Source organism: Desmodus rotundus, chromosome 10 (genome assembly GCF_022682495.2).
Source record: "Desmodus rotundus isolate HL8 chromosome 10, HLdesRot8A.1, whole genome shotgun sequence".
NCBI classification, from domain to species: Eukaryota; Metazoa; Chordata; class Mammalia; order Chiroptera; family Phyllostomidae; genus Desmodus; species Desmodus rotundus.
In genome coordinates this window covers 45140874-45166335 of record NC_071396.1, presented here as the reverse complement: position 1 = coordinate 45166335, position 25462 = coordinate 45140874, and the positions used below count along the sequence as shown (strand labels likewise).

The 25462-nt window shown below is 39.4% G+C and overlaps 1 protein-coding gene across 2 annotated transcripts in view; it reads right to left on the bottom strand.

Annotated features, from left to right (window-relative positions):
• Positions 1-25128, bottom strand: part of RAD50 (RAD50 double strand break repair protein) — a 72304-nt gene extending 47176 nt beyond the window's left edge. Inside the window, exons 1-5 of one of the 2 annotated variants that reach the window (XM_024575158.4) lie at positions 24744-25128; positions 22748-22831; positions 12989-13140; positions 7194-7379; positions 6653-6857 (exon numbers count right to left, since the gene is read on the bottom strand). In XM_024575158.4, coding sequence (XP_024430926.2) covers positions 6653-6857; positions 7194-7379; positions 12989-13140; positions 22748-22831; positions 24744-24872 — 756 coding nt within the window. In that variant the 5' untranslated portion in view covers positions 24873-25128. The remainder of the gene's footprint in view (positions 1-6652; positions 6858-7193; positions 7380-12988; positions 13141-22747; positions 22832-24743) is intronic. The other variant, XM_045183922.3, reaches the window with a different exon arrangement.
• Between the last annotated feature and the right edge of the window lie 334 nt (positions 25129-25462).

The following is a 25462-nucleotide window of genomic DNA, read 5'->3' as shown; positions in this document are numbered from 1 at the left end:
AAACTTCTTGGCTTCTATCCGTGTTTTCACTGCCTCTTGACAGCTTTAACATTACCTGGGTTTGGATCGTTAGTGATAATCCTAGCTGCCTTGTTTTTTAAATCCAGCCAGTTACCAGCTCCTGTGGATTCCTTTTTTGACACCTGTTTTGGCTCTATCCCCAGAACACACAACCTAATAAAAGGAGCTAAGACAAATTTATAAACAACAAAAAATATAGCAGAGTGTTTAAAGCTTAGGCATTACTTTGAAATGAGACAAACAAGTGGGGTAGTGGGACTATGAACTTGTGCTTGGAAAAAGAAGAGGGCCAGGGGGTGTTTTTGAACTTGGACAGTGATTTCTCAAGCAGTTTCCACTGAAGACAAGAAAGGAAAACAGGGCTAAATGGGCCAAGGTCAGGATAAGATGGGGTGGGATGGGAATAAAGTAGTTTATGTGAGAGTTCCTAAAGATGCAGGGAATCTATAAAAATGGCAAAGCATGAATTATGGTGCAGTAGTGAAAGGAAAGGTGATTTGACCCAAACTTTATGTCAACCTCTATGGAGGGAAGGATTCTTACATATCAGTGCTAAGAAAGAACTTTGGAAATCATCCACTTAAATATCTACTGACCCGCTTGCTTGCTGTGTGCCAGGCACTTGACGAGGCTCTGAAGACACGGAGAATAAGATTAAACCCTTGGAGAAGTAGTCAAAGTCAGCAAATTTACAAACGCCTCACTGTTTGCTGCAGCCTTAGAATCCCGGCTCCATTCAATAACTACAAGGCATTATCACAGCCTCATCTAGACTTGGTTCCTATACAAATGCTCCATTTCACCTGTACAAGTTTCCTCCACACTGATCAAAGACACTTGCACTTTGCTGTCCATACGTCTCTAATTAACTACCCATTCATGGTTTAAAAAATCATACCCCCAATCAGTCCCCTATAATACTCTCGGGAGAGCTCAGGGCTTACAGCTCTGGTCTTTTTTTACTTATGTGTGCTTGTCATGCTTCCAACCAAGCTGCTCCCGGAGAAAATAAAATGGGTTCCGGTACTTTGGTACTTACCACAGTACCTACACACAATGTTGAAGACAACTCAGAGATACAACATACTGTCATTCTTTTGTCTACTGAACTGATTTCTAAACCCACAGCCCTTCATAATCTGACCACAATTCTCTCATGCCTTGTACCCTGATTTACTTAACCAGGCTCTTCCTCACACAATCTGGTTTTGATAAACTTATGAGTGAGTATACACACACATATACAATATATGCACATATGCATTACATATACGAAAAAAAGTGCTGTTGGTGGGATGTATCTGGGAGGTCAAAGAAGTAGGAAGAATATCTCTTACTTTGAGTTAAAGTTCAATTATTTTTTACATTGTGAGTATGTATTAGTTTTAAAGACAAAAAATGCAAAATAACTACAAACATATATAAAATGTATTCCAAACTGTTGATTTAATTTTCCCCATTATTTAAGGCCGCGCTCAGCCACGCTTCCTCTCTGAAGGCCTGTGACAGATTTCTACTCAAGGCCATCACTTTTTTTTCCAAACAGAACTATGGAGATATAACTCACATACCATACTATCCATCCATTTAAAGTGTGCAATTCAACATTTCTTAACATACTCACAGAGCAGTACAATCACCACCACCATCATCTAATCTTAGGACATTTTCAATTTCCAAATAGAAACCCCATCCCCATTAGCAGTCACTACTCATTCCCTTCCACCTTCCACCCTAGGCCATCGCTAATCTATTTCCTGTCTCTATAGACTTGCCAATTCTGGACATTTCAAATAAATGGAAATAAACAATATGTGGTCTTCTGTGATTGGCTTTTTTCACTTAGCATATTTGTGAGGTTTTTGCATGTTGTAGTATGTATCAGAACTCCATTCCTTTTTATGGCTAAATAATAACCCAGTATGTGGATGTGCCATATTTTATTAATCAGTTATTAATGGACATTTGTGTTTTCATTTTGGGGGGTATTATGAATAATGCTGCTAGAAACATTCTTATACAAGTTTTTGTGAAGGTATGTGTTTTATTATCTTTTGAGTATAAAATACTTCAGAGTAAAATTGGTGAGTCATATGGTAACTCTATGTATAACATTTTGAGGAACTTGCTAAACTATTTTCCAAAGGGACTGCACCATTTTACATGCTCACCAGCATATATGAAGGTCCCAATTTCTCCACATCCTCAACACCACTTAGTACTTCTTTTTTTTATTTATACTCATTCCAGTGGGTGTGAAGTGGCATCTCACTGTGGTTTTGATTTGCATTTTCCTGATGAATAATGTTGTCAAGCATCTTCATATGCTCATTGGACAGATTATCCACTTTGAAGACATATTCAGATTATTTCAAATTGTTATTCATATTCTATTATTGAGCTATGTTATTTTTAAGTATATTTTATTGTTTATATTAGTACAGTAGTCCCAACTTTTTTCTCTTTGCCGCCCTCCACCCCGTACCTCCCTTCTTTCCAGCAACCCCCCTACCCTCTTAGTTCATATCAACGGGTCGTGCAGATAAGTTCGCATACTTCTCCATTTCCTATACTATTCTTAACATCCCCCTGTCTATTTTGTACCTACCAATTATGCTTCTTAATCCCTGCACCTTTTACCCCATTCTCTCCCTTCCCCCTCCCAGCTGATAACCCTCCAAATGATCTCCATTTCTGTGCTTGTGTGCCTGTTCTGGTTGTTTGCTTATTTTGTTTTTGTTTCTTAGGTTCTGTTGTTGATAGCTGTGAGTCTGTTCCCTTTTTAATGATAGTTTTGACCTTCTTCATTTTCTCAAATAAGTCCCTTTAACATTTCATGTATTGATGGCTCGGTGATGATGAACTCCTTTAGCTTTGCCTTGTCTGGGAAGCACTTTATCTGTCCTTCCATTCTGAATGATCGCTTTGCTAGATAGAATAATCTAGGTTGTAGGCCCTTGCTTTTGATCACTTTGAATACTTCTTGCCAGTCCCTTCTTGCCTGCAAGGTTTCTTTTGAGAAATCAGCTGATAGTCTCATGGGAACTCCTTTGTAGGTAACTCTCTGCTTTTCTCTTGCTGCTTTTAAGATTCTCTCTTTACCTTTAACCTTTGGCATTTTACTTATGATGCCTCTTGGTGTGGTCCTCTTTGGGTCCAACCTGTTTGAGACTCTCTGTGCTTCCTGGACTTGTATGTCTATTTCCTTCACCAAATTAGGGAAGTTTCCTTTCATTATTTTTACAAATAAGTTTTCAATTTCTTGCTCTTCCTCTTCTCCTTCTGGCATCTCTATGATCCAGATGTTGGCAAATTTGGAGATGTCCCAGAGTCTTACGCTCGCCTTGTTTTTTGAATTCTTATTTCTTCATTCTGTTCTGATTGAATATTTACTTCTTCTGCTCCAAATCGTTGATCTGAATCCCAGCTTCCTTCCCTTCACTGGTGGTTCCCTGTGGATTTTTATTTATTTCACTTAGTGTAAACTTCATTTCTTACTTTATGTTGTTGCCATGCTCAGTGAGTTCTCTGAGCATCCTGATCACCAGTGTTTTGAACCCTGCATCTGATAGGTTGGCCATCTCCATTTCATTTAGTTCTGTTCCTGGGGTTTTGTCCTGTTCTTTCACTTGGGCCACATTTTTTTGTCTCCTCAATTTGGCAGCCTCCCTGTGTTTGCTTCTGTGTATTAGGTAGAGCTGCTTTGACTCCCTGTCTTAGTAGTGTGGCCTACTGTAGAAAAGGCACCTGTGAACTCTGTGGGGCAGAGCCTTAGGTAATTGCCAGAGTGGGGCAACCTGCCTCACTGCTTTGTGGCTCTGTGAGGGGCCTGTGCTGCTATCTGGCTCCTGGAGGTTTGCCCAACACTGGACCTGTTTCCAGTCACATCACCCCCTCCCCATATGGGACTGGTGCCCCTGCAGCTATTGCCCTGGTGTTGAATCCCAGAGTGGGTAGGTTTGCGCACCTTCTAAGTCTGTGCAGGCCCTTTAAGCTAAGTCTGCTGAAAATCCTCCAGTTTCTTCCTCTACCACAACCCCTTCTGGTTTATAGAGCAAGAAGTCATGGGAATTTATCTTCCCAGTGCTGGAACCCTGGGCTGTGCAGTCTGGCCTGGGGCTGGGATTGCTCACTCACAAGGTATCCTCCACCACACATGACATGTGGGACTGTCCATGTCCATTCTGCTGCTGCCACTGTCTCTCCACCCGTCTCTGCATCTTCGCCCCTCCTACCCATCTAGATGAATGTGGCTTCTTTAAATCCTTGGTTGTTGGACTTCCATACAGTTCGATTTTCTGACAGTTGGGTGTTACTTGTTTGAGACTTAGTTGGAATTCTTTTTGTGGTTATGCAAGGAGATGAAGCATGTCTACCTATGCCTCCATCCTGACCGAAAATCTGTACGTGTTATTTTTATGTCCAGATACGAGTCCCTTTTCAGATACATGACTTGCAAATATTTTCTCCCATTTTGTGGGTTGACTTTTTGCTTTCTTGATGGTATAGTTTACAGAAGTTTTTTATTTTATGAATTCCAATTTATCTATTTTTTTTCTCATGCTGCAGTTACTGTCTTTTAAGCTCCTAGAGAACCTATGTTCCAAACTGTATCATTCCTGTAGCTCTTCAATTTACTTCTTTGTGATCTATTTTTAAAAAGAGTTTCCTTATTTCTCCAAGTTCTTTAAAAGCAAGGTCCAAGTCTTTGGCGTCCTCACCCCCAAGAGCACCTGGCACAGTGCTATGCACAAAACAAGAAATATTATTCAAGAATACATTAATACCAATGGGCACTGGGATAGAAACAAAACCAAGTTTCTAGTTCACTTACAATTCAAAGATCCATACCAGTATTAATAAGTGAGTTTTAAAAAACCAAATCAATAATTTAAAAATGACTTTCCAAAACAAATCTATTATCTGAAACCTAGAAAATAGGCATTTTCACGAATGCTCTTATGCTATTTAGACTAGGAATACCTTACGGGGAAGGTACTCACTGTACCTGTAGCCCAAAGCACAGTATACCCTCATACACAGGAAGTCCCCAAATGCTTGTGAAATGAAAGAATGAAATTTGCTTAAGGTGTTTTTTATAAACCAAAAGTTTAGAAAGCTATACTCATTTGCAAATATAGTCATTCATCACTTAACATGGGGATATGTTCTGAGAAATCCATGAAGTGATTTTATCATTGTGCAAATGTCACAGAGTACACCTACACAACCTGCCGCACATCTAGGCCATAGGGTGTAGCCTACTGCTCCTAGGCTACAAATGTATACTGCATGGTACTGTACCCAATACTGTAGGCAACTCTTGTGTATCTAAACATACAAAAGGTACAGTACAGTTGACTCTTGAACAACACAGATTTGAAATGCATAGGCCCACTTATACCCACTTTCCATAAATGGAGCTTTTGGGAGTGGAAGTCGCTCTGGGTGAGTCAGTGAATGAGTGGTGAGTAAATGTGAAGGCCTACAACATTACACTTCATACACGAATGTAAACTTCATAAACACTGTACACTTAGGCTACACTAAATTTATAAAAACTATTTTTCTTTCTTCAAGTTAACCTTAGCTTACTGTAACTCTTTTACTTTGTAAACTTTTTTTCAACTGTGACTCTTTTGTAGTAACAGCTTAAAGCACAAACATACTTAGTTTTACAAAAATATTTTTTATGTCCTTATTCTGTAATTTTTCTACTTTTAACATTTTTCACTTTTAAACCGTTTTTGTTGTTAAAACCTTAGACACACACACGCACATTAGCCTAGTGCTACACAGGGTCCAGATCATCAACATCCCTGTCCCCCATCTCCACATCCCTCCCCCTGGGACGTCTTTAGGGGCAGTAACACACAAGGAACTGCTATCTCCTATGACAGCAATGCCTTCTTCTGGAACATCTCCTGAAGGACCTGCCTAAGGATCTTCTTAAGCACTATCAGCAACAGGCAGAATCCTGATAGGTCTGGGTTATTCTCCAAACACTACCTGCACATAACTGCACGCGCTACACTTTTATGCAACTGGCAGTGAAGATCTGTTTACACCAGCATCACCACAGACCTGTGAGTACTCCCATTAGGACAGCAGGACAGCTACAAAGTCACTAGTCGATAGGAATTTTTCAGCTCTATCATAAGCTTATGGGCCCATTGTCATATATATGGTCCACTGTTAACCAAAACATCGTTATGTGGTGCAAGAGTGTACATCAACGTGTTATGCATCAATCCCAATATGTGCAATTTCAGGAGCATTCTACAAATTATAAAAATTCCCTAGAAATATTGGTCAGTTAAAGAAAAATCTCCTGAAGAACACAAACTCTACAACTAGGTCATTACACTGATAATTACCAATTAGGGACCTACATTACTAACATAGCATGATGACACAAATTTGTTTACTCTCAAATCTAAGATCTTTGGGCCATTTTAAGACTAACCATCTAATGTAGACCTAAGACATTAAATCATAACACATAGTCTCTGATAATTTTTTTCAAGAAATGTATATATCATTCAAATTCACAAAAATATGAGTGCTTTAGGGATGAATGCCACCACAGTAAAAGGTGACCTTCTCTTTAGCATACAAGGAATCAGATTACCTTCAGTGGATCAAGTTCACTCTCATAGGATCTGACGATTTCCTTTGAAGACGTTAACTGGGCTTCCTTACTAGTAATCTGATCACGAATCTCACAAGCTTCTTCCTTATTTTGCTTCAGATATTTTAGTTCTGTTTGACATTCTCTTACTTTCTGACCTTGTGTCTGGCGTACCTGTCGAAGTGTTTCCAAGGCTTTAATGTACCTTTGAAGACATTAAATAAAAAATAAATTTCTGGCTAAGTAAATGATAGTATATTCACACAATGGAAATTATACAGTTATTAAAAAGAAGTTTTAATAACTTAGAAAATGCTTATGACATAATAGTAAGTGGAAAAGTTATATGCACACTGTCCCCCAGGCAGTAAATAAACATGCACAGAAAAAAAAATGAAAGGAAGTATGTCCACTGGTTGCCACTGAGTAAAAAGTAATAATGATTTTGCTTTAAAAATTTTATTTAAAAAAAGAAATATCCAAATTGCAACCATGGCTCAATAACTTAATGGGCTACAAAGTCTAATTAGAGGTTACAAACCTTGTTGCTGAAAAAATTTCATCAAATTTTTGCTTCAAAGCCTTTCCTTCACTTAAAGGCCAATTAGAATCTTCTTGATGACAGAAAATAACATTATTTAGCACAGACTTGGAAACCCCAAGAGAACTTATCATCTCTCGGTCAATTTCTGCACACTTAGAGCTGAGACTGACCTTTTCACCATGCCTATAAAAAAAAATGAAAATTAAAAATTTATGTAAAACAGACTTCTGGTCAAGATGGAGGTGTAGGTAGATATGCTTCACTTCTTCACACAACCACAAGAATCATGACTAACCTCAAAACATAAAACACCCAGGACCGCCAGAAAATCAAACTGTGTGGAAATCCAACAACCAAGGATTTAAAGAAGCCACATTCGTCCAGATGGGCAGGAGGGGCAGAGACAGGGCGCTGAGGTGGAGAGGACACAGTGCACTGCAGACATGGCTGCAGCAGCAGCGGGATGGGTGTTCCCACATTCACATGTGGTGGGTAAAAATCGGGAAGGACACCTTAGAAGTGAGCAAACCCAACCTTAAACCAGACGGTGCAGCCCAGGGTCCCAGCATCGCGAAGAGAAAGCCTCCTAACTTCTGGCTCTAAAAACCAGGGGGGGTTGGGATGATTGGAAGAAAATGCCCGTTTCTCAGGAGAGTGTGTTATACTGTTTAAAGGGCCTGCATGGTCTTAAAATGTACACAAACCCAACCAATCTGGGATTCAACACGAGGGCAACAGCTGGAGGGTGCCAGTCACATATGAGGAGTGGGTAAAGTGACTGGAATGGGGTAATTGCCAGACAAGCCTCCAGAAGCCAAGCAGCAGCACTGTCCCCTCTGCAACATCCACATGAAGTGGTGAAGTGGGTTGCCTCACCCTGGCAAATACCTAAGGCTCTGCCCCCATATAGCTTAATAGGTACGCTAAGACAGGGAGTCAAAGCAGCTCTACCTAATACACAGAAGCAAACACAGGGAGGCTGCCAAATTGAGGAGACAAAAAAATATGGCCCAAGTGAAAGAACAGGACAAAACCCCAGGAACAGAACTAAATGAAATGGAGATGGCCAACCTATCAGATGCAGGGTTCAAAACACTGGTGATCAGGATGCTCAGAGAACTCACTGAGCATGGCAACAACATAAAGTAAGAAATGAAGTTTACACTAAGTGAAATAAATAAAAATCCACAGGGAACCACCAGTGAAGGGAAGGAAGCTGGGATTCAGATCAACGATTTGGAGCAGAAGAAGTAAATATTCAATCAGAACAGAATGAAGAAATAAGAATTCAAAAAACAAGGCGAGCGTAAGACTCTGGGACATCTCCAAATTTGCCAACATCTGGATCATAGAGATGCCAGAAGGAGAAGAGGAAGAGCAAGAAATTGAAAACTTATTTGTAAAAATAATGAAAGGAAACTTCCCTAATTTGGTGAAGGAAATAGACATACAAGTCCAGGAAGCACAGAGAGTCTCAAACAGGTTGGACCCAAAGAGGACCACACCAAGAGGCATCATAAGTAAAATGCCAAAGGTTAAAGGTAAAGAGAGAATCTTAAAAGCAGCAAGAGAAAAGCAGAGAGTTACCTACAAAGGAGTTCCCATGAGACTATCAGCTGATTTCTCAAAAGAAACCTTGCAGGCAAGAAGGGACTGGCAAGAAGTATTCAAAGTGATCAAAAGCAAGGGCCTACAACCTAGATTATTCTATCTAGCAAAGCGATCATTCAGAATGGAAGGACAGATAAAGTGCTTCCCAGACAAGGCAAAGCTAAAGGAGTTCATCACCGAGCCATCAATACATGAAATGTTAAAGGGACTTATTTGAGAAAATGAAGAAGGTCAAAATTATCATTAAAAAGGGAACAGACTCACAGCTATCAACAACAGAACCTAAGAAACAAAAACAAAATAAGCAAACAACCAGAACAGGCACACAAGCACAGAAATGGAGATCATTTGGAGGGTTATCAGCTGGGAGGGGGAAGGGAGAGAATGGGGTAAAAGGTGCAGGGATTAAGAAGCATAATTGGTAGGTACAAAATAGACAGGGGGATGTTAAGAATAGTATAGGAAATGGAGAAGTATGCGAACTTATCTGCACGACCCGTTGATATGAACTAAGAGGGTAGGGGGGTTGCTGGAAAGAAGGGAGGTACGGGGTGGAGGGCAGCAAAAGGGAAAAAATTGGGACAACTGTAATAACATAATCAATAGAACACACTTTAAAAATAGAACTTACATAAAATAACCTCCAGTTGTACCTATTCGATTGCTTAGTCAATCATTCTTGGTGTACTTGCAAGAAGTCCCCACATTCATCCTGTTACAATAGCTTCCTCATACTAAGAAAGTATTCTGAAATAATTCAGCAGTTCACAGATAAAAAGGAACACACAACTGTGTGGTGCAGAAGCGGAAAAAATGCAAGATTTTTTTTTTCCATATTTGGATTTTTAAATATAACCATTTAAAATATTTACAGATAATACAGAGGGAAATATAAACTATCTTCCATTCTTAGAACTTAAAAATAAGGAAAACTAGAGACTTAAAAGAATAGAACAAAACATGATGATCCATAGCAGACAGGCAAAGAAAGGTACCTTGAACGAGAACACCTAGAGACTGTGTAGTTTAGATAAGGGGTTGTTCAGGAACAGACACACTGTAAAAGTAGAGGAAAGGCAAACTAACCTAAATGGTACCCATCTAAGCAAAGCCAGGGAGGATCCTTACTCAGTAGACCTCAAGTTCTAGGGTCACACTAACAAAACAATCCAACAGAGGAAACTGCCTCACGGTGTTTTAAATGAGTTCCCTACATCATTATACCCAGAGCCAGGAGCTTCCCTGTCCTTGGATTCCAAGACATCTCTTAGTATCTTTCAGCAAAAGAACAAATCTACCATTTTCTTTCATATCCTCTGTCTAGTATCTGTTAACAACTAGATTAGGTGGGCAGAGGCAGTGTCTGTCTTTACTGTCATTTATATGTTTAAAATACAACACTAAATGAACTGAGAATGTTTTGTAGGGGGATGGAATAGATACAGACCAGGAAATTATCACATTAGACGAGGAAAAGATGATGGTAGCTTGAAGTGAAATGGTCATCCTAGAGATGGAGAAATACAGACTCAAAAGACATTTTGGTTAAATTTATATGACTTGGTAAGCATATGGTATGCTTACCATACCATACCATATTTAACCATTTTGGTTAAATTTATATGACTTGGTATGACTTGGTAAATTTATATGACTTGGTTATATGATTATGAAGGGCAAGGAAGGTGAAAAATAAACACCTCTATGGATAGAGGAATCATTCACTGAGAGAAGAATAACCACAAGAGGACCTAGCTGTGGAAGTTTTTTATAAGAGGAGTCAGGGGAAAAGCTCATGAACTTGGTATGGCTGAATCTGAGGTGTCTTTGAAATGACTGGCAGATGCAGGGACTGACTGAAAGAAGGTGAGGGGACTAATCAAAGGACATATGTGAAGGACCCATGGACACAGACAATGGTGTGGGGACCGACTATGGAAGTGGAGGGCGGCAAAGTGGAAAAGTTGAGACAACTGTAACAGCATAAATGACAAAATATTTTTTTAACAATAAAATATTTTTAAAAAACCAATATTGTTTTATTATACTACAAGTTTAAGATTTTCATTATTATTATCGATTCCTTAATTCAATAAAGGAAAAAATTCTGAGGGAAAAAAAACAATTAGTAGAAAATGAAAGAGGTGGTTGGGTACTTGGGCCTGAAACACAGGTCTGGCCCAGAGTCATAATCTGTGAGTCACCAATGAATGCACAGTAATTTGAGCAACAGATATGAATGAGATTATCTAAGAAGAGACTACAGAGTGCACATGAAAGAGAATCTAGGGCTGAGTCTGTAGAGCTCCAGCTTTTATTGGCTGAGTAGGATGAGTCTCTAAGAAAAGAACGAGGGGACACATTGCAACATGTCATGAAAGTGAAAATATGTTCAAGTAAGAAGTGATTAACATCTACCATTTACTGAGCTACAATACACAGAACAATGGCCCTGCAAAGATATCTGTATTCTAATCCCTGGAATTTGTGAATGTGTCACTTACATGGCAAAGAGGAATTAAGATTACCGATGAAATTAAGGTTGCCCAGTCATCTGACTTTAAAATAGATTATCCTGGATCATCTGGGTGGAGTCTCGATAATGAGAAGGTCCTTAAATTTGGGAGATGGGGGCAGAAGAGGAAGTCAGAGTGAGGTGATGTGAGAACTCTGCGCAGTGTTGCTGGCTTTGAAGAGGGAGGAGAGGAGGAGTGCCATGAGCCAAAGAATGAGTGGCCTCTAAAAGGTGGAAAGAGCCAGGAAACGGATTGTTCCTCAGAGCCTCCAAAAAGGAACACAGGCCTGCCAACACCTTGATGTTAGGCCAGTGAGACCCAATTGAAGCTTCTAAATTATAGAACTGTAAGATATTAAATTTGTGTTGTTTTAAGCCACTAAGTTTGTGGTTTGTTATAACACTCGTAGAAAACGAATACATGAGCTCTTACTACATAGTAAGTATTTTATCTGCATTAGCTCAATCCTTACATCTTGCTTGATATGTACAATGATAAGGAACTTCTATTTTACAAATGAAAAAAACAGCCCCTATGTGGTCTATTTTGTATAGCAATAGCATTATTAATACAGAGCTTATTAGTGACCTTAGTTGGAGCTGTTTCAGTAGAGGAAGGGGCTAGAGGAGGATGAGGAGAAAGTAAAGAAATGGAAACAATGAGTGTCAACAATTCTTTTGAGAAGACTGGCTGTAAAGGGGAAGATGGAAACAGTAACTAGAGTGGAATGAAATCAAGGGTAGGAGAGAGACCTGAGTGTATTTAAAAGCCAATGAAAAAAACCCACCTGGGACGCTAGTGGCTAGTATAGTGCTTCTGACACATAATAGATGCTAAACATTATTGGTTAAATAATGGGATTATTTAATTAGTTTAATAAATAAATAAATGAAAGAGGTAAGGTTATAGTTAACTAATCTGTTCAACAAAGATAAAGCCTTGAATGCAGGGCAGAGTAATTCCAAAATCCATACTCACTACTAGATGACACCTACTCCAACACAATGTTAACAGCTGAAATGGGCAAATTATTCCTCCTCCTACTTGTCTACTTCTCATCTCATCCATCCCTACACATGATACCAGCATTTTTTTCATTCATTCAATCTATATTTGAGTGATTATGCACCTTCAATTCAGCAACTGTTCATAAATTACTCAAGAATCTGCCCTGGCTAGTGTGGCTCAGTGGACTGAGTGCCAGACTACAAACCAAAGGGTCACCAGTTCAATTCCCAGTCAGGGCACATGCCTGGGTTGCACACCAGGTCCCCAGTAGGGGGCACTTGAGAGGCAACCACACATTGATGTTTCCCTCCCTCTCTTTCTCCCTCTCTTCCCCTCTCTAAAAAAAAAAAAAAAAAAATCTTAAAAGAACAAAGCATTATCACTAAATCTCAAATGGGAACATTCTGTTTAACTGACCAATTGGAATCAAATAAAAAGTTAAATGGTGACAGGGTGAGGCTGTGTGTGTGGGGGGCTGGGAATATGTAGACACTCTACTTTCTGCTCCGTTTTACTAAGAACCTAAAACTGCTCTACAAAACAAAGTGTTAAAAAAAAATACACTCCCCTAAAATAAACTTAAAATGGTAGGGAAAAAAATAAAGAAACTAAAAGACAGAAAATGAGCATATAATCAAATATAAAGTAAACACCTACTTTGTTCGAGTGATGACTCCCTCCAGGGTTTTAAATTCCGTCTTTTTGCCCTTCTGAGTGCACAGCATAGACCTCTGCACAGCTACAAGTTCTCCATTGACATCACGAAACTGCAGACGGATCTGCGCTCTAACATCTGTTTCTTGAGCAACCTTTCAAGGTAAAATGGAAAAAATGCTTCCTTAATAAGTATCAGAACGTTTCTGAAAGTAAAAATATAAGCAATCTTACTGAAAAATGAGAGAGCAAAAAGAATTTAATTTTACTGTTTAATTGATTTATTAAAATTATGTATCTCCCTCCATTATTCAGTGTCATTAAGAAATCAGGTATGTGATTTTTCAAATATATGAATTTTAGTTGTTTAAGTACCAAAAGCATTTTTAAAAATGCTTTTTAACTGAAGGTTACAGAAAAGTAGAAATACAGTGTACATAATCCCCTGCGAGAGCACTTGAGAACAAGTTGCTGATCTTCTGTCCCATCATAAGTATTTCCTACAAAACAGGATCATTTCCAATCATAAAAATCAGAGAATTGATATTGATATATTAATATTACTACCACAGAGTCCTCAGATCCCAGTCAAGTTTTTCCAATTTTCCCAGTGTCTTCTACAACAAAAACATCCAATTCAGAGTTACACATTGTATTACACACTGTTCAGAATTACACATTATTGTCATGTCTCCTTAGTTTCTTTCAATCTGGAACAGTTCCTCAGATTTTCCCTGACTTTCATGTCTAACAATTTTGAAAATTACAGGATGTCTTTCCATACTTGTCTAACATTTCGTTATGACTATGATCAGTATGCATCTTTGGCAGGAACATTATAAAATGGTATGTTCCTTTCATTGCATTTTATCAGATGGAACACGATTTCAATTTATCTTATTACTGGATGTTAACATCAACCTCTTGATAAAAGTGGTATCTGCCAGGATTCTCCACCAGTTATTTTTTTTACTACTTTGCTATTAATAAATATGGGGGAGAGATCTATTATGATCATGTCAATATCTCATACCTTATCAAGCTTTCCTCCACAAGTTTTATCATCTTACATGAATAATTACAACAGTTATCAAATAGTAATTTTCTAGTTCCATTATTTCTTCTATATTTATTAGCTAAGATTCTACAAACTTCTAGTCCAGTTGGTAGAGAAGCTAAATGCTGTCCCAACCTCCTCCCACGAGCACATTAAAATTACAACTACGTTATGGAACAACCATCACTGAGAGCCACATGAAACCCCGCTGAATAGAAGTCCTATGACTAAGCACATAAAGAAGAAGCCACATCAAGACTGGCAGGAAAGGCAGAGACGCAGAACAGACAGGTCTCACACCCAAAGTGTGGCAATTAAGCATTATGAGAGAGCCCTGGCCAGAGTTGGTTGGAGCATCACCCCATAGACCAAAAGGTCGCAGGGTTCAATTCCCAGTCAGAGTATATACCCGGGTTGTGGGTTCCAGAGAGGGCAGCTGATCAATGTTTCTCTCTCTCTCTCTCTCTCTCTCTCTTTCTCCCCTCCCACCCTCCCTCACCTCTCTCTAAAAGCAATGAAAAGATGTCTTTGGGTGAGGATTTAAAAAAAAAAAAAAAAGAAGAAAAATCAGGAGGGATATCTGTGTTGCAGAGGTCCTCCCTAAGAAGCAATGGATCCCAGCCCAGGGCACCAGTGCCAGGAAAAAGAGTCCCCACAACATCTAGCTGTGAAAACCAGCAGGGATTGAGTGCAAGTGAGTGGGAGGACTGCTGAAGACCATGCTGCCCTTTTAATAGGCCTGTACATGAACTCGCTCACTGACAAATTCACTTGCTCTGGGCTCCGGAGCAGGGACAGCAGCTTAAAGTGCCAGGGACATCTGGGGGGAGCTAGCTTCAGGGCAAGGGCTGGAGGGGAAGGGGTCTGGGCGGCTCTCCCAGGCGAAGGAAGTGCTGGCAGGCATCATCATTCCTTTGTTGAACACTCCTCCCACTCAGCCGGAAGACACAATGGAGCACCAAACCTGAGCTCTGTCAACCATTAGGCCCACCCTGGTGATTCCCTGAAACCCCACCCCAGTCAAGTTGAGCACCTGCCACTAACCTCTTCCAGGGCCCACTGCACACAGGTGGACTGTCTAGGCTCGTGCTGAGGACCTTCCTAAAATCTCTCAAAGGTTCACAAACCCCAAACAAGCAGCAGCTGACCTCAGTGTCCCCTGCAAGCAGCCTTAAGCCCAGTGCAAGCCCTGGCTGGTCTCAACTTGCACTGTAACTCCCATCAGGTGCCCATAAGCCGGGAGTAAGTGGTGGCCAGTCTTAGCTTAGAAAACAGCTTCAGCTAAGCAGTACAGCCAGGCACAAGATGGCACTGGCCTAGCTTATATTCAGGTATCCATTGAAGGGTCCCAAAGCCCAGCACAAGTAGCAGCTGGCTTTGGTTCACAAGCTCAGCACGAGCCCCTTCAAGCTCAGCACGAGCAGCGATCAACCACATATCACCTTTTAGCTTCTACCAGGTGACCTCCAGCTCAGCACAAGTGGCACCTGACCTTGTCCTGCACTGAAGCCCCTCCCAAGAGGCTCCAGAACCAACACACTCAATGGCCAGCTTGACCACACCAAAGCATCACGGAACCAGCTCCCCCTTTGTGGCGTCAGCCCCTGCACAGCAGCACACCCACTGTAGTCACAGCCAGCACTCAAAGCTAGTTAGCCTGAGGGCCAACCAAACTCTAAGACATGCCCACAGCAATCAAGGCCCAACTACAACAGAAGGACACACACAGCCCACACAAGGGGCACCCCTGAAACACCTGGCTGGGGGACTACGCCACTGGGACCCAGAGTACACGTCCTACACAAGGCCACTCTGCACAGACTGGGAGACACAGCAGATCTACACATGCAGAGAGAAAGCCAAAATGAGGAGACAAAGAAATATGTCCCAAATGAAAGAGCAAGACAAAACTCCAGAAAAAGAACTACCTGAAAGGGAGACGAGCAACCTACCAGACACTCTCCCTCACTGAATATCAAACCAGTGGGTATACGGACGATCAATGAGCTTAGGGGAAGAAGAGACAAACCCAGTGAGAAGTCCTCCAAAGGTACAAAACATAAAAAAGTACCAGTGAGAAATGAAGATTACAATAACTGAAATGAAAAATACACTAGACAGAATAACAACATATTACATGAAGCAGATGAGTGAATCAGCAATCTGAATACAAGAGAGTGGAAAACACCCAATCAGAAAAGAAAAAGGGACCTCCAGGACAACATCAAGCGTACCAACATCCCCATGATAGAGGTACCAAAAGAAGAGAGTGAGCAAGGGTTTGAAAACCTACTGAAGAAATAATGACTGGAAACTTCCCTAACCAGGCAAAGGAAATAGACATATGAGTCCAGGAAGCTCAGAGAGTTCCAGACAAGATGAACCCTAAGAGGCCCGTATCAAGACAGCATAATTAAAATTCAAAAGGTTAAAGACAAAGAGAGAATCTTAAAAGCAGCAAGAGAAAAGCAGTTATATACAAAGGACCTCCTATAAAAATATCAGCTGATTTTTTAACAGAAACTTCGCAGGCCAGAAGAGATTCATATGAAATACTTCAAGTGATGAAAAGCAAAGACCTACAAACAAGATTCCTCTACCCAGCAAAGCTATCATTCAGAATCAAATGAGATCAAGAGAGCCCCAAACAAGAAAAAGCTAAAAGAGTTCATCACCACTAAACCAGCATTACAAGAAATGTTAAAAAGACTTCTTTAAGAAGAAGAGTTCAAAAATACGAGTAAGAAAATATAGGAAATAGAAGAATTCTCACTGACAAAAGCAAAAAGTCAAAGCAGGAGATCTACCAAAGCTAGTACAGAGGTTAAAAGGCGAAAGTAGGAAGATCATGTGTAATTACAACAACAAATTAAGGGATACAAACACAGATACAAAAGTAAAAAATAATGACAAAAAACATAAACATGGAAGGGATGAGTAAAAATTGTAGTGGTCTTAGAATATGATTGAACGGAAGCAACCACCAACTTAAAATAGACTGCTATATATATAATCTGGTATATAGAAAGCACCTGGTAACCATAAGCCACAAATCTACAAGACTTATAGTATAAATAAACAGAAAGAAATCCAAACAGTACACTATAGAAAGTCATCAACATACAAGAGAAGACAGCAAGAAAATAAGAACTAAAATACATTCAAAAAACAATTAATAAAATGGCAATAACTACACATCAGTCATTACTTTCAATGTAAGTGGATTAAATGCTCCAATTAAAAGACATAGGATGGCTGAATGGACACAAAACAAGATCCACACGCACACATGCTGTCTAAAAAAGACCCACTTCAGATTGTAGGCATATACAGAATGTAAAGGGATGGAAAGAGATAGTTTGTGCAAATGCAAACAAAAGTCAGCTGGAGTAGCAATGTTTGTATCAGACGAAACAGACTTTAAAACAAAGGCTGTAAGAGACAAAGAAGGACATTTCACAATGATAAAAGAATCAATCCAACAAGAGGATATACAGCCCTTGCAAACATTTACGCACCCTAGCAGCACCTAAATATATAAAGCAGATATTGATGGACATAAAGAAAGGGATCAGCAGTGACACAATCAGTAATAGGGAAAGGGATAATCAGTAAGAAATAGCAAGGCACTTTAACACCCACTGACACCAAGGGATAGATCATCCAGGAGACAGTGGCCTAAAATGATACATTAGACCAGATGAATTTAATTGGTATTTTTAGAACATTTCACCCCAAAGCAGCAGAATATACATTCTTTTCAAGTGCACACGGAGCATTTTCCAGGATAGAACACATGTTAGGCCACAAGTCTCAATAAATTTAAGAAGACTGATCATACCAACTACAATCTCCAATGATAATAGTATGAAAACTAGAAATAATTTACAGGAAAAAAATTGAAAACAAACAAACACACAGAGACTAACTAACATGTTATACTAAACAATGAATGGCTTAAGGAGATCAAGGAAGAAATCAAAAAAGGCCTTGAGACCCATACCTACCTTAAGAAATAAAAATCACGAATATACCATCTAACCTTAAATATAAAGGAATTAGAAATAGAAGAATAAGCAAGGCCCAAAATGAGCAGAAGAAAGGAAATAATGAAGGTCAGAGCAGAAATAAACAAAATAGAGTCTAAAAAAATACAAAAGGTCAATGAAAACAAGAACTGGTTCTTTGAAAAAATAAACAAAATTGATAAATCTTTAGCCAGACTCATTAAGAAAAAGAGAGGGCCCAAATAAATAAAATCAGAAATGAAAGAGGGAAAGTGACAACTGATACCACAGAAATAGAGGATTACAGGTACAAAGGAATCCTAGGAAGAATTGTATGTCAACAAATTGGACAACCTAGGAGGAGTGGATAAATTCTTAGAAACAAAATCTTGCAAGACTGAATCAAGAAGAAAGAGAAAGTCTGAACAGATCCATAAACACTCTTCTAATGTCCATGCTACACAAAGCGATTATAGATTCCATGCAATCCCTGTCAAAACACCTATGGCATTTTTCACAGAACTAAAATAAATAATCCTAAATTCTAATTCATATAGAACCACAAAAGACTCTGCATAGCTAAAGCAATCTTGAGAAAGAAGAACAAAGTTGGAGGTATCACACTCCCTGATATCAAACTACACTACAAGGCTACAGTAATCAAAACAGCATGGTGCTGGCACAAAAACAGACACATAGATCAATGCAACAGAGTACAGAGCCCAGGAATAAACTCATGCCTCTGTGGCCAATGAATCTATGACAAAGGAGGCAAGAATATGCAACGGGGTAAAGACTGTGTCTCCAATGAATGATGTTGGCAAAAGTGAACAGAGACATGCCAAAAAAATGAAGCTAGATTACTTTTACAAGAATGAACTCAAAATGAATTAAAGACTTAATTGTAAGACATGAAACCATAAAACTCCTAGAAGAAACGTAGTCATTGCTCTTAGCAATATTTTTTTTGGATATGTCTCCTCGGGCAAGGGAAACAACAGAAACAATAAACAAACGGTTCTACATCAAACTAAAGAGTTTTTGCACAGTAATGGAAATCATCAATAAAATCAAAGAAAACCTACTGAATGGGAGAAGATATTTGCCAATGATACATTCAATAAAAGGTTAGTATCCAAAATATGTAAGAAACTCATATAACTTAACAGCAAAACCCCCCAAAAATTCAATTGAAAAATGGGCAGAGGACATGAATAGACATTTCTCTAAAATGGACATACAGATAGCCAACAGACATGAAAAGATGCTCAATGTCATTAATTATCAGGGAAATGCAAATTAAAACCACAGTGAGATTATCACCTCACACCTGTCAAAATGGCTATCATCAATAAATCAACAAAGAAGTGTTGGCCAGGATGTGGAGAAAAGGGGGCGGACCCTCGTGCACTGTTGGTGGGAATGCAGATTGGTGCAGCCACTAATGAATTCAGTATGGAGATTCCTCAAAAAAATTAAAAGCAGAACTACCATATAATCTACCAATTCCACTTCTGGGTATTTATCTGAAGAAACCCAAAGCAGCAATTTGAAAAGATATACTTACTCCTATGTTCACTGCAGCTTGATATACAATTGCCAAGACATGGAAACAACTGAAGTGTTTGAAGATGTGAATGAGTGAAGATGTGGTACATATATTAGTATACGATGGAATATTACTCAGCTATTAAGAAAAAAACATCTTGCCATTTGCAACAACATGGATGGCCCTAGAGGGTATTATGCTAAGTGAAATAAGTCAGAGAAACAAATACCATATGATTTCACTTATATGTGGAATCTAAAAAACAAAATGAACAAACAAAACAGAAACAAACTCATAGAAGCAGAGAGCCAACTGACAGCTGCCAGATTGGGGGTGGCGAGGCAGATGGAGAGAGGAGTGAAAAATGTGAAGGGATTAACAAGTACAAGTTGGCAGTTTTAAATGGTCATAGGGATGTAAAGTACAGCACGGGGAACAGAGTCAATAAAATTGTAATAACTATATATGGTGCCAGGTGTGTATTAGAATTATCAGGGTGATCCTAAATTATATAAATGTCTAATCACTATGTTGTACACCTGAAATGAATACATTGTATGTCAACTATTAATTGATGACCACTAGTGGGGGAGTGGTGATGGGGTGGAGGGATTGAGCAAAAAGATAAAAGGACTCATGGACGTGGACAACAGTGTGGACATTGCTGGGCGGAGGGGAGTACAAGGGGACTAAATGGTAATAGAAAAAAATAAAGATTAAATCAAAAAATTAAAATAAAACAATTAAATTCTACTTAAGGCTTCGATCTTCCCTCACTTTTTTTTTCATTTTTAAACATAACTATGGACTCATTCATTCCCTACTTGGGCCTCAATCCCTAACCACACTGCCACAGCTAGCTTTTTGTTGATGCCTTCCTCCCTCAGCCTCCCCTGCTAGCTTTTGGACTGAATTACTCAGGAACGAAGGATGGTGCTGAGTTTCTATCATGAATGAATATTGAATTATATGCTGTTTTTGTACCTACTGATGCTCAAATGATATTTCTTCTTTAATGTGGCAAATTATACTGATTGGTTCTCAAATGTTAAACAAACTTTACATTCCTGAGATAAACCCTACCTAGTCAAGGTGTGTTGTCTTTATTTGCATATTGCTGAACTTGTTTTGCATTTATGTTCATGAGAGGCATCCGTCTGCAGTTTTCTTGTAATGTCTTGGTCTGGTTTGGGTACAGGGTAATGCGACTCCCATAAACAGCTGGGATGTATTTCCTCTGCCTCACTTTTCTGAAAGGGTTTGTGTAGAACTGGCATTATTTCTTCCTAAAACGTTTGGTAGACTTCAGCAGTGGAACCATTAGGATCGCCTCAGGAGAGCTGAGCAAAGAGTCGACTCAGCAAAGGGGACTATGGTGTGGCCAGTGGAAAGGAGGTGTGAGATTATGATGTCATGGAAGCCAAGAGAGCAGTGCTTTTCGAAAAGGGAATAATCAACTATACCAAATCTGCTGAGAAGCTACTGAGAATTAGAAAATGAGCACTTTATCCGGCAACACGGAGATTACTGGTGACCTTATAAAAGCAGTTTTACTGAGAAAAAAAGAAGAAAATCTGAAAAGAGTAGGCTGAAGAGAACATGGGAAGCAACGAAGTGAAGACACTGAATATGTACAACTCTTGTGAATTTTGTTACAAACTGGAACAGAGGAGAGGTAGTAAGTGGCCCGAGTACGATCTGGATTAAAGAGACAGGTGTTTGTACTTACAGACGGAAGGGACGGGAGCATGCTTACATGCTGACATGAACGATCCTCTGGAGAGGGAGAAAGTGCTACTGAAGGAGCAAGAAGATGACAAAAGGGATTGTCACCTCAGTCTCCAAGAGGAGTTGGCTGACCTGTAGATAAAACACTAAACAACTTCCCCTAAATGCAGGAGAGAAAACAGACAGGATGGGCACAGGTGCACAGCAGTCTGGGAGGTTTTATGACTGGAGAACGAGGGACTTTTCTTTTGACTCCTGTTTTCTCAGTCAAGTACAAGACAAGATCATCAATCAAGAAGAGTAGATTGTAGGTTTAAGATGAGAGAAGACTTGAATAGTCATTATAGAGAGGGCTCAGTAAATGTACTAAGGGTATTTTTACTTCTAAAAAAATTAATAAATATTTTCATTATTAGTTATCTTTAGTCATATAAAAGTAGAAACTTCAATTACCATTAATTCGGGGTCAGTTAAATAAACTGCAGAATATAAACTCAGTGTAATATTATTTAGCAAAAAAATGAAATAAAAGCGTGTGTATACAGGGGTGGAAAATAATACAATAATTGTTTGTGTGGAATATAATACATAATTAATAAATAACACAACAATAAACTGTTTCATGTACTCACAACTGTCAACCTGCTTTGGCCCACCCCTGTATATATATATAAACAGATATGTGGTACATCCCTAAATAACTTATCTGTAAAACAGTGTAATAAAATTCTATCCATGTGAAAAAATACTACATGTGAGTGCATTCACGTGTGCACGATAAACACAGGAAGAAGCCTGGAATGAACACACAGCCGACTTCTGGGAGGTCAGGTCTGGAGAGAGGCGTGACCCCACTTTGCAGCACATGGAACAGGAAAAATCTGTAAGCCACACACGCACGGAAAACCCTTTGTCCTTTACATGTTCCAATCGCACCAACACCACAGTTCACAGACTTTCGTCAAGGTACATTTTAATGAAAAATTAAAAGCAATCTAAATATATGAAAATTATGCAATTATTAAAAACATTCACAAAAAGGTACATATTTTAAGAAGGGAATATTTCAGACACACAAAAAAGTATAAAGATTTTTTTAAAAAGTACCCATATACCAAACACCCGGATTAAAAACTTAATATAATTTTTTAACGATATGGGACTTTATGGTAATGTTAAGTGGGAAAAAAGCCTCAGAATATAAAATTCGAGTATGATTTCAGCTATGTCAAACAGCATGTAAAGGATAAAAAAATACATGAAATTATCAACAATGGTTTTCACTGGGTGCTGAGAATGTGTGTGGATGACATTTGTATCTCTTGATACTTTTCCTCCTGGGTTTCTACAGTAAGCTGTTATCACTTTTATAATTATAAAAATTTTATTTTAAAAGTACACAACTTTACTAGCACCATTACCTTGGGATCATGAACAAATGTATTTCCTTTGGTTCCAGGAGGGAAATCTCCAGTACAAATATATTTTAGGCATTCAATAATGGTCTAAAGAAAGAGAAAATTATATTATGTAGTCTTAAGAGAACCAGAGAAGTTAAAGTAAAATATTCATTATAAAAATATTATTTACCATAGTGACTATAAACAATCAGATAAAATTTGACACAAAACCTGTAATATAGATATGATTAAATGTTAAAGAATAATTGCTATAAATTCATAGAAAAACTATATAAGAAAAAATAAAATAATTATTTAGAAAAAATCTATTTCCAATTAAACCCTATAAGCTAATTTCATAACAACAGCTAATGTAAACATGGTTAGCATAGTTAACAACAGTATCGTATAATTGAAATTTGCTGAACTTAAATGTTTTCACTGAAGAAAGAATATGTGAGGTGATGGATTTGTTAATTAATAGACACAATCATTTCACCATTAGGTATTATCAAATCAGCAGGATGTGTACTTTTAAATATCTTACAACTTTCTTTGTCAATTATACCTGGATAAAACTGAAATTTTTTAAAATGTTAAAAAGAAAAACGCGCCCAAATGAATGTGTAACAGTTACATAGACCTTACTATGTACCAGGTATATACTAACTGCTCTCACACACAGCAACCATTTAATTCTCACATTAATCCTGGGCTGCAGAAACTATTTTTATCCCCATTTCATAAATGAGAAAACTAAGGGACAGAGAGCATTGAAGTCACTCTTGCACAGTCAGACAGCTAACATGGTGAAGCAAAAAGTTTGTACTCAGGCAGCCAGTGCTCACAAACACTACACTAGTCTCCTCTACAGTAGATAACAATGCAGTGCTAGGTACCTAACAGGCGTTCAATAAATATAACATTTTCACATAAAAGTAGACAAGAGTCAGGCATTCACCTCCCAACACTAAACCTTATCTTTCTCTACACTTTTAACAAAACTTCATTTACTCTTCTCCCTGTTACAGCTACCCCCTTGCTTTTTCTCAAGCCCTTCCCCCCAGAACAAACAGCTTATTGACTATACTGCTTGCCATTTCAGGGCCCAACTCTAATTTCTAAATATTCCCAGGGTTTAAAAAAAAATCACAGTAAATAAGTTGTACTCAAATTGTTTGACTACGTAAGAGCATCCCTGCAACAAAATACAGGTAGGCCACAGAATATATTATGATATATAATATTATATAATATTATTGTATATATTATAATATTATACAATATTATATAATAGTATATAATATTATAATATTATACAATATTATACAATATTATATAATATTAAGAGATATTATTGCTGGTTTGGTTCCAGACCACTGCAACAAAGCGGGTCGTATTTTATTTTTGTTTCCTGGGGGAGGGACTTGCCTTCAGCTTGTAAAAAAATCGCAGCACCTGTTAAGAGCAAAAAAGCCTCACGCGATAAAACGAGGTATGCCTGCAGTTTTCCAATTTAAGCCCCACCGCCTCGGTTTCATATTGTAATTAAACCATTTATTTCCTACTTATTGTGCGTATACAGTCGGTATACTTGTAAACTCACATATTTATACTTTGTAACTTTTAGGTAAGTTGCTTTATTGAGACAAATACCAGGGAGTGAGTGCTATGCTTTGGGAGCAAAGAGTATTCAGAAAAACATCAATACAAACAAAAGGGCCTCTTGTACGACTGAGATCTCTGAGAGCCGTAGCTCCGGGTCCCAAGTACACCTTGTCTCGCAGACAGGCCAGGACATCGTTAGGATGACAGGGGGTCTGCTCGACTTTCAAGTCTCTGGCCACGCTCCGGGGCCTGGGAGTCACCACAGGGCACGCACTTCCAGGGACCCCCAAGAACTGAGTAGTGGGGGCGCCTCCGTCCTCATCCGCGTTAACTCTCCAGGCATTTTAGTCTCCAGACTCGTAAGATGTAGCGACCCGTAAACCGAAGGGGTGGCTAACTCGGGACTTACCGTCTTCCCCGCCCCATTGGGTCCAACCAAAATTGTGAGGGGACTGAAGAAAGTGATAATTTGCTTATCTTTGTCCTCTATTCCGAAACTCCGCACGCCCAGAATGCTCATCTTTTCGATCCGGGACATGTTTGCAAATGTTATCTCAACACCAAGGGCCCAGCAAGGTTTGGCGGTGCGGCAGCGCGGGGCGAGCGCGGGCCGGAAGGGTCCGGGTGGGAGCGAAGGCTCTCGCTGGAACCTTCCTCCCACGCCGACTTGCTCCCGGCTGGGGGCTAGAGCGCGTGAGGGTCGCGCACCAGAGGCACAAAACACAGGCCGAGGGACCCAACCTCCAAGCCCACTCACAGATTCCCGCCTCTGCTACCCCGCGAGTCACGTGAGTCGCTACGGCTTGCGCGTATTTACGCCGCAATCCCGGGGCACGCCGGGAAGTCGGAGGCCCGTGATGCGCGCGCAGCTCTGACTTCCGGAGCAGTAGCGATCGAAATCGCTGCGTGCTGAGTTTTAGGGGTGCTCGCGGATTCCGCTTCCTCACTGGGGGTCGGGGCCACACCAAGAGGCACAAACTCTAAGGGGAGACGAAGACTTGTGACGGACAACCGTTCTCGAAGTGTCATCCTAGAAGTGAGGGGAGTGCGGTGTCCGCTTATCAAAATTGTTCTAAAAATACTCAGACGTTACTTGCCTTCTCTATTCTCATTTGCTCCCTTGTGGAG